Source organism: Cydia splendana, chromosome 11 (assembly GCF_910591565.1).
Source record: "Cydia splendana chromosome 11, ilCydSple1.2, whole genome shotgun sequence".
NCBI classification, from domain to species: Eukaryota; Metazoa; Arthropoda; class Insecta; order Lepidoptera; family Tortricidae; genus Cydia; species Cydia splendana.
This window is the reverse complement of record NC_085970.1, coordinates 16,877,644-16,886,999: the sequence shown is the minus strand read 5'-3', so window position 1 is coordinate 16,886,999 and position 9,356 is coordinate 16,877,644. Positions and strand designations below refer to the sequence as shown.

Below are 9,356 nucleotides of genomic sequence, written 5' to 3'. Positions count from 1 at the left end.
AGCCATATAAGTAATGAGTAATATCTTTTGAGCAATTATAGCTGGTCAAGCAAATCTTGTCAGTAAAAAAAGGCGCTAAATTCAAATTTTCTATGGGAAGATCTCCCTTCGCGCCTACATTTTTCAAATTTGCCGCCTTTTTCTACTGACAAGATCTGCTTGACCAAGTATAATTCATGAAACCACATAGTGTATATGTGCCTTAAATAATGTATTGCCATACTTAATATAATCTTGCCAGTGTAGCCTATGCAGAAAAAACAAGTGTCAATTTTTTTGACCTCCAGTTTTTTCCGTGTCTGGCTGGCTGTGATAAAATCCGTAGGTTTTTATACGATTGTCAAATGTGGCCTTACAAGTGTGGATCTTTAAATTAATAATTAATTTTAGAATGCGTATAGAGTGCGGTGTAACGGAAGTGCTCTCGTATTATCGTTTGCGATCAGTGCATTAAGTGTTATTGAAGGATCACGATGCGTATCGGAATTGTGTTTTATTGGTGCGTGTTAGCATTGCATCTGTGCAAAGCTGAAGATGTGGAGAGGACAGAGTCAAGGGAGGGTGCCAGAAGGCCGCAGTGGGGGACAACAGTGCGGAGCGGGTCGTTCGTGAGCGAGGCTGCGATCGCCGCATCGAATGAACAGAGTAAGTTTAGTCTTGTTGGCACCAAACTGATTGGCTGCACGCTCGTGACACCTGTTGGTGTCCTTCAATCGGGTCACGGTATTTCCTTCTTATTAACACCGATTTTATCACGTAAATGTTCTTCTAGGACAGTCTGAGTCATTCTGAATGGACTAGGTGAAGGTTACTTAGTTGTTTGGCCTTAAAACATCTGTTTGCCTTAAACGGTCAGATACTTCTAGTAAATTTTGACGTTGGCTTACCCTGCAAGGCTAATAAATACCCTTTAATAATAGGAAAGTCATTATTTTGTTTGCACTCTTTCATTTATTATTATTTTTTCATTTATTTATTTGATGTTAAGATAATACAGTGATTGCTGAAGTATCGACTTATTTGGGTGCATGATAAACAAGTTTGTTAACATGTATGTATTTAACCTTTAGCCCCTTATTATCTGATATCTGTTCATAAATTGCAATCATTGACATAAAAACTATACTATTTATAGAATTTATTCAGGAGGCTTAAACAACAAAAATGTAACAAATACATGTTATAAACACGATTTACTTATAATTTTGAAAATGAATGAAAATGAAAATGAAAAAATGTTTACACAACACATAATTGTAATTAATAATTACACGAGACGACACTCAGGATCACGCAATGTGGAGGAAAGCAAGTAGGAAAGCGGAACCTGGCAAAGGCCGGGATAACGCTAGGTAGAAGAATTGTAATTAATAATTAATTTGACATGACCGCCATTGGTTACAAAAATATAAAGTTGCAGTTTGTTATAAATAACCTTTTTTATTGTACTTGCCATCTTTTCATATCATGGCTTTATATGATTCAACAATCATGAATTTTCATCATGAAGATCTGTTTAATTTAGGAACAGGATCTGTAAAGCAATTTTTTGTTTTTGAGTTTTCAGTGTGCCTTTAATTTCAAATAAATGTGGGTAGTTTATCAAACCATAGTAATCTGACTCCTTTAATGTTGCTGCATGCTGCCTGTGTAGGATCACAGAATAAATAATAGTAGTACAGTACAGAAAGGACATTTCCTACAAAACCGAAATTTGACAGCAATTCAGGGACGAATCAGGCTATCCCTTTCTAATGTATGGCACTATCCCTTTTGACTATTTAGGGTTGTCAAAATTCAAGTGATTATTTTATCTGTGGTCGTGCACACAATAGGACGTCAAGTGGTGCCAACCCTAATAATTGCTCGGAGCAATGCTGAGCCGAACTGAGCCGAGTTTGTCCGAAGTCAGGAGTGTCTCCCCACTGGTAGGATGTAAACCTTGTTTTTATATGCTAGGTATGGCATGTCCGTGTCCTAAGATCTACTTCGCCATACATTTACTAGGCGTACTTGTTCTTAGAGAAACACGGACGGACTATACAAAATATATCTGTTTGATTCGACCAACTTGTTTAGCTGATCTGTGATTCAGGTACAGTCAGCAGCAAAAGCTGCTAAGCGGGCGAGGCGTTCAAAATTACCTTGACAAGCTCTTATTTTCTTCACAATAAAATCGCGTCAAGATCATTTTGAACACCTCGCCCGCTTAGCGACTTCTGCTGCTGACTGTACAACAGATAGAGTGACACCCTTGAGTTGCCAACCCCCACAGGTGAACACTTACTATCAGGCATACGGCAACCTTGTGTGCTACCAGAATTTAAAGAATATTTGTAAGACAGAGTGATAATGTTTGTAGAGTTAGACTGAGGTAAGTTTGAAATGATTTTGATAGCACACGCAGTGCAAGTGTTAACACTTTTACTTATAGGAGTATGATGTTTAAAATAACACTTGCACTGTGTGTGCTATCAAAATCATTGCAGACTTGTCTCCGTCTCAGTCTACCATTATCTTCTTGATTTCTAGTATACACAAATTTAAATTTATTTAAATTCGTGTATGCTAGAGATCTCTATATGGCGTCATCTCTTTACAATTTAGATTAACACACAGTCTGCGATGTTTGCTTAAGGTGTTAACCAGTTCTCTGGATACCTATACAAAGGAGAGAATGGCTGGAAACTTAGCATTCTGAGAGTTATGAAATGCAATACGTACAAATAACGTACATACAACAGCACCGTAAAATAAAATATAAATCAGTTTGAAATCCATCGCCCTACGCGACAACATTACCATCTTCATCACTTGGATGGTTGGCAGTCCTCAACTGTGCGTTTCTCCAGAAACTTCCTGCCTCGCACAGCCAAACTGTGGAATGAACTGTCGCCAGCGGTATTTCCGGACCGATACGACCTTCAAACCTTCAAGAAAAGAGCGTACTCCCATCTTAAAGGCCGGCAACGCGCTTGCAACCCTTCTGGTGTTGCGGGTGTCCATGGGCGGCGGTAATCGCTTACCATCAGGTGATCCGTCTGCTCGTTTGCCTCCTATTTCATAAAAAAAAGGAAAAAAAAGAAATGCTAACAAAATTATGAATGGATGGTCATATACATCGGTTACACGCTAATTCTGGCGTCAGTTCAGTCCATCAGACTGGTCAGACTGACGGGAGAATTATCGTGTAACACGCGGACTGATGGTCTGGACTGATGAAAATTTAAATTTTTAGATAATATTCGTCATACCGTTTTGAATGACAGAAAACTGATAGGAGACTGATCGTGTAACCTGTTTGTGTCATTCTCGCGTCAGTCACCATATTAGACAAGACTAAATTACTGTGTTGCGTTCTGTGTCCAAACGGCGACTGTGTCGTAATTTCAGTCCAGTCTGTTGTCAGTCTGGACTGATCGTCTAACCGTGTCCATTTTCCATCATTCTGATGGTATCAGTCAAAACTCGAATGGACTGAACTGACGCCAGAATTAGCGTGTAACACGTCTTCTCTAATAATCACAATTACGGTTTGAGACCATATGATCGATTGACTATATACTCATGTCATTATAGTTCTAATTACAATAGGATCAACTGGCAAGTATATCCGTTCTAGCAAAAAAAAAAAAGATTTTTCAAATCCATCCAGCAGTATTCGAGAAATCGGAGAACGTACATAAAGAAGATCTGCCGAATTGGAAACCTGTTTAAAAGTCGAGTCGGTTAAAAATACAAAACACTCCGGTAACTTCCTGAAGGTTAAAAGGCTTCAGGAAGTTACCGACAATCTTCCGACTGTCACGCATTTGACTCAGTGGTAGATTAGATGGGGAAATCCATACATCCTTTACGCGTTACGTTTAACCATTGTAGACGTTGCAATGAGTCACTAATCGCGATCAATGGCAGACGACCCGACCTGCTATCGACTTATTTTAGGCACACGATAGCAATTCTATACTATTACAGTACATATGGTCCATCTTTCCCGCACTTGTGCGGGAAAGAGCACTTTCCGTGCGTATGTCAAAAGTTAGTTTAGGTATTCGCAACTCGTGTACAACATGGAGTGTTGTAAATCGACACGAATTGCGAATTTCCACGAATCGGTCGTGTTTTAATTTATCGCCACTCGTTTCGAATTTCCTTTTTTCCGCACTTGTATCGTAAATAACTATTACAGCCGATTTTAACAAGTGCATTGCGGTGTTGCCACCATACGTGGATTCGTTATATTTAAAAACATTTCTCATTTACGGAAGCTTTCTGAAATAAGGGCCATTTAAATGCAGGCAAGGTGCTGCTGCAATGCTGTAGAGATGTGCCTTATTAAATTTTAAATTAAAATTCATTTATTTCAAGTATCTGTGACTCATAAATACATAATTAAAATACAGGCATTATCATTTATCATTAAACAAACACTAAACACATACTTAATATTATAATTTACAACATTACAGCAACCGTGGTAAGCACATTGACAGGACGCTGTTGGAGCTGGCGCGCACGCGTCGCACCAGGGACGTGGCTCGCAGGCGCATGGTAGCTTTAAGACGAAACAGGAGCTGAGTTTTAAATATTTTAGGTAAATATACCCGTCTCGCTAACGGAAGCGGCACCTAAAAGTAGTGCAATAAGGACAAGGCGAAAAATCCTGCGCAAAAATCTCAAAAATCGAGGTTTCGTACTCCTCTGTTTCCTCCTCCAAAACTTAATCAATCGTAACCAAATTTGGAAATCTAAATGATTATGAAATTATCTGTGTCGGACCGTTTTGCTTTTTTGGCTAATTGATATCAGTTTTGAATGCCACGCCTCTCATTGCGGCATAGTCAATTAGGCCATTTTGGCCATTTTTGAAGGGCTCTAGCGCCTTAAAAAACAAAAATATCAAAAAAAGCAAAACGGTCCGACACAGATATTGACAATATTAATCTGTGTTGAAAAAATCATTGCTCTAGCTTCAAAAACCACGGAGGAAAACGAGGAGTACGTTTGTATGGAGAAATGACCACTCCCGTTGGCTCTTAAAACACGACACATGCGCCTCCGCAAACATCCCTGACGCGCTGCAATATCGCGGCAGCCCCATCAGCGCCCTAAACGCGTTATTATACTGTACTTGTATGGAGACGTCAATTTGACATACGCTAAACTATTGATGAAATATGGATGGGCCCGTGTGTGTGAACCTAGCATATCAAGTGCTAGCATCTCAAACTTTTATGAGAGTTCTAGTAGCATCCCTAATAGTTCTACAGTTCTAGATGGTTTTTTTAAATAGTTCTGCTCATTTTCGCGAAAAAAATGAAATTTTAAAATGAGATGCTAACTTCACATTTTGACACTCCAGCATCCCAGCCATTACCCACTCCACAGCCTCGAAATAGCATTTAAATGAAAGATACTAACATATCTAGACGATATATAATGAGTTCTAGTCAAAACTGTAAAAATATTTTTTTTCATATATGTATGGGACACGAACATGAAAAATAATTCTAAGTAAATTCTGATTAATGCTAAGTTTGAGCAAAAATCCCAGTTTGGACAACCAGCATCTCAGCAGTTCTGGATAGCCAGCTCCCACGTGCACTAGAATAACCACAGTTCTATCTTCTAGAAGAAAATTTGACAGAGTTTTGATAGAATATCTCCGAAAATAGTCTCAAAATCGAGTAAATGCTAAGTTCTCAGCGTAGCATCCCAGCCAATGCAGGTCTGATACCCAGCATCTCAGCAGTTCTAGATAGGCAGCTCCCTAGTGCACTAGAATAACCACAGTTCTATCTTCTAGAAGGAAATTTGGCAGAGTTTTGGAGGATTATGTTTGAAATAGTCTCGAAATCGAGAAATAGCTAAGTTCGGAGCTTAGCATCCCAGCCAATGCGGGCTAGATACCTAGCATCTCAGCAGTTCTGGATAGCAAGCACCCTAGTGCATTAGAATACATGCAGTTCTATCTTCTAGAACGAAATTTGGCACAGTTTTGAAAGATAGTCTTTCAAAACTCCAAAAAAGTATCAAAATCGAGGAATTGCTAAGTTCGGAGCTTAGCATCCCAGCCAATGCGGGCTAGATACCTAGCATCTCAGCAGTTCTGGATAGAAAGCACCCTAGCGGATTAGAATACATGCAGTTCTGTCTTCTAGAACAAAATTTGGCAAAGTTATGAAAGATAGTCTTTCAAAACTACGAAATAGTATCGAAATTGAGGAATTGCTAAGTTCTGAGCTTGGCATCCAAGCCAATGCAAGTCAGACACCCAGCATCTCAGCAGTTCTGGATAGCCAGCTCCCTAGAGCACTAGAATAACCACAGTTCTATCTTCTAGAAGAAAATTTGACAGAGTTTTGATAGACTATGTCCGGAAATATTATCGAAGTCTCGAAATCGAGAAATAGCTAAGTTCTGAGCTAGCATCCCAGCCAATGCGGGTCAAACACCCAGCATCTCAGCAGTTCTGGATAGCCAGCTCCCTAAAGCACTAGAATATTCACAGTTCTATCTTCTAGAAGGAAATTTGACAGAGTTTTGATAGACTATGTCCGAAAATAGTCTCGAAATCGAGTAAATGCTAAGTTCTGAGCGTAGCATCCCAGCCAATAAAAATCTGATACCCAGCATCTCAGCAGTTCTGGATAGCCAGCTCCCACGTGCACTAGAATAACCACAGTTCTATCTTCTAGAAGAAAATTTGACAGAGTTTTGATAGAATATCTCCGAAAATAGTCTCAAAATCGAGTAAATGCTAAGTTCTCAGCGTAGCATCCCAGCCAATACCGGTCTGATACCCAGCATCTCAGCAGTTCTGGATAGGCAGCTCCCTAGTGCACTAGCATAACCATAGTTCTATCTTCTAGAACGAAATTTGGCAGAGTTTTGGAGGATTATGTTTGAAATAATCTCGAAATCGAGAAATAGCTAAGTTCGGAGCTTAGCATCCCAGCCAATGCGGGCTAGATACCTAGCATCTCAGCAGTTCTGGATAGCAAGCACCCTAGTGAATTAGAATACATGCAGTTCTATCTTCTAGAACGAAATTTGGCAAAGTTTTGAAAGATAGTCTTTCAAAACTCCGAAAAAAGTATCGAAATCGAGGAATTGCTAAGTTCTGAGCTTGGCATCCCAGCCAATGCAGGTCAGACACCCAGCATCTCAGCAGTTCTGGATAGCCAGCTCCCTAGAGCACTAGAAAAACCACAGTTCTATCTTCTAGAGGGAAATTTGACAGAGTTTTGATAGACTATGTCCGGAAATAGTATCGAAGTCTCGAAATCGACTAAATGCTAAGTTGTGAGCTTAGCATCCCAGCTAATGCAGGTCTGATACCCGGCATCTCAGCAGTTCTGGATAGCTAGCTCCGTAGTGCTCTAGAATAAATACAGTTCTATCTTCTAGAAGGAAATTTGACAGAATTTTGATAGACTATCTCCGAAAATAGTCTCGTAATCGAGTAAATGCATCTCAGCAGTTCTGGATAGCAAGCACCCTAGTGAATTAGAATACATGCAGTTCTATCTTCTAGAACGAAATTTGGCAAAGTTTTGAAAGATAGTCTTTCAAAACTCCGAAAAAAGTATCGAAATCGAGGAATTGCTAAGTTCTGAGCTTGGCATCCCAGCCAATGCAGGTCAGACACCCAGCATCTCAGCAGTTCTGGATAGCCAGCTCCCTAGAGCACTAGAAAAACCACAGTTCTATCTTCTAGAGGGAAATTTGACAGAGTTTTGATAGACTATGTCCGGAAATAGTATCGAAGTCTCGAAATCGACTAAATGCTAAGTTCTGAGCGTAGCATCCCAGCCAATGCTGGTCTGATACCCAGCATCTCAGCAGTTCTGGATAGGCAGCTCCCTAGTGCACTAGAATAACCACAGTTCTATCTTCTAGAAGGAAATTTGGCAGAGTTTTGGAGGATTACGTTTGAAATAGTCTCGAAATCGAGAAATAGCTAAGTTCGGAGCTTAGCATCCCAGCCAATGCGGGCTAGATACCTAGCATCTCAGCAGTTCTGGATAGCAAGCACCCTACTGAATTAGAATACATGCAGTTCTATCTTCTAGAATGAAATTTGGCAAAGTTTTGAAAGATAGTCTTTCAAAACTCCGAAAAAAGTATCGAAATCGAGGAATTGCTAAGTTCTGAGCTTGGCATCCCAGCTAATGCATGTCAGACACCCAGCATCACAGCAGTTCTGAATAGCCAGCTCCCTAGAGCACTAGAATAACCACAGTTCTATCTTCTAGAAGGAAATTTGACAGAGTTTTGATAGACTATGTCCCGAAATAGTATCGAAGTCTCGAAATCGACTAAATGCTAAGTTGTGAGCTTAGCATCCCAGCTAATGCAGGTCTGATACCCAGCATCGTTGCAGTCCTGGATAGCTAGCTCCGTAGTGCTCTAGAATAAATACAGTTCTATCTTCTAGAAGGAAATTTGACAGAATTTTGATAGACTATCTCCGAAAATAGTCTCGAAATCGAGTAAATGCTAAGTTCTGAGCGTAGCATCCCAGCCAATGCTGGTCTGATACCCAGCATCTCAGCAGTTCTGGATAGGCAGCTCCCTAGTGCACTAGAATAACCACAGTTCTATCTTCTAGAAGGAAATTTGGCAGAGTTTTGGAGGATTATGTATGAAATAGTCTCGAAATTGAGAAATAGCTAAGTTCGGAGCTTAGCATCCCAGCCAATGCTGGTCTGATACCCAGCATCTCAGCAGTTCTGGATAGGCAGCTCCCTAGTGCACTAGAATAACCACAGTTCTATCTTCTAGAAGGAAATTTGGCAGAGTTTTGGAGGATTACGTTTGAAATAGTCTCGAAATCGAGAAATAGCTAAGTTCGGAGCTTAGCATCCCAGCCAATGCGGGCTAGATACCTAGCATCTCAGCAGTTCTGGATAGCAAGCACCCTACTGAATTAGAATACATGCAGTTCTATCTTCTAGAACGAAATTTGGCAAAGTTTTGAAAGATAGTCTTTCAAAACTCCGAAAAAAGTATCGAAATCGAGGAATTGCTAAGTTCTGAGCTTGGCATCCCAGCTAATGCATGTCAGACACCCAGCATCACAGCAGTTCTGAATAGCCAGCTCCCTAGAGCACTAGAATAACCACAGTTCTATCTTCTAGAAGGAAATTTGACAGAGTTTTGATAGACTATGTCCCGAAATAGTATCGAAGTCTCGAAATCGACTAAATGCTAAGTTGTGAGCTTAGCATCCCAGCTAATGCAGGTCTGATACCCAGCATCGTTGCAGTCCTGGATAGCTAGCTCCGTAGTGCTCTAGAATAAATACAGTTCTATCTTCTAGAAGGAAATTTGACAGAATTTTGATAGACTAT

General features: G+C 40.1%; 2 protein-coding genes and 1 long non-coding RNA gene across 4 annotated transcripts in view; all 3 read left to right on the top strand.

Moving 5' to 3' along the window:
* Positions 1–9,356, top strand: part of LOC134794983 (uncharacterized) — a 312,799-nt gene that overhangs the window by 30,443 nt on the left and 273,000 nt on the right. The window lies entirely within an intron of this gene.
* The window catches only part of LOC134794914 (uncharacterized), a 443,559-nt gene that overhangs the window by 243,925 nt on the left and 190,278 nt on the right, over positions 1–9,356 (top strand). The gene's annotated exons all lie outside the window — the stretch shown is intronic.
* Positions 247–9,356, top strand: part of LOC134794898 (stromal interaction molecule homolog) — a 145,924-nt gene continuing 136,814 nt past the window's right edge. Inside the window, exon 1 of one of the 2 annotated variants that reach the window (XM_063766743.1) lies at positions 247–645. In XM_063766743.1, the coding sequence (XP_063622813.1) occupies positions 474–645 (172 nt within the window). In that variant the 5' untranslated portion in view covers positions 247–473. The remainder of the gene's footprint in view (positions 646–9,356) is intronic. The other variant, XM_063766742.1, reaches the window with a different exon arrangement.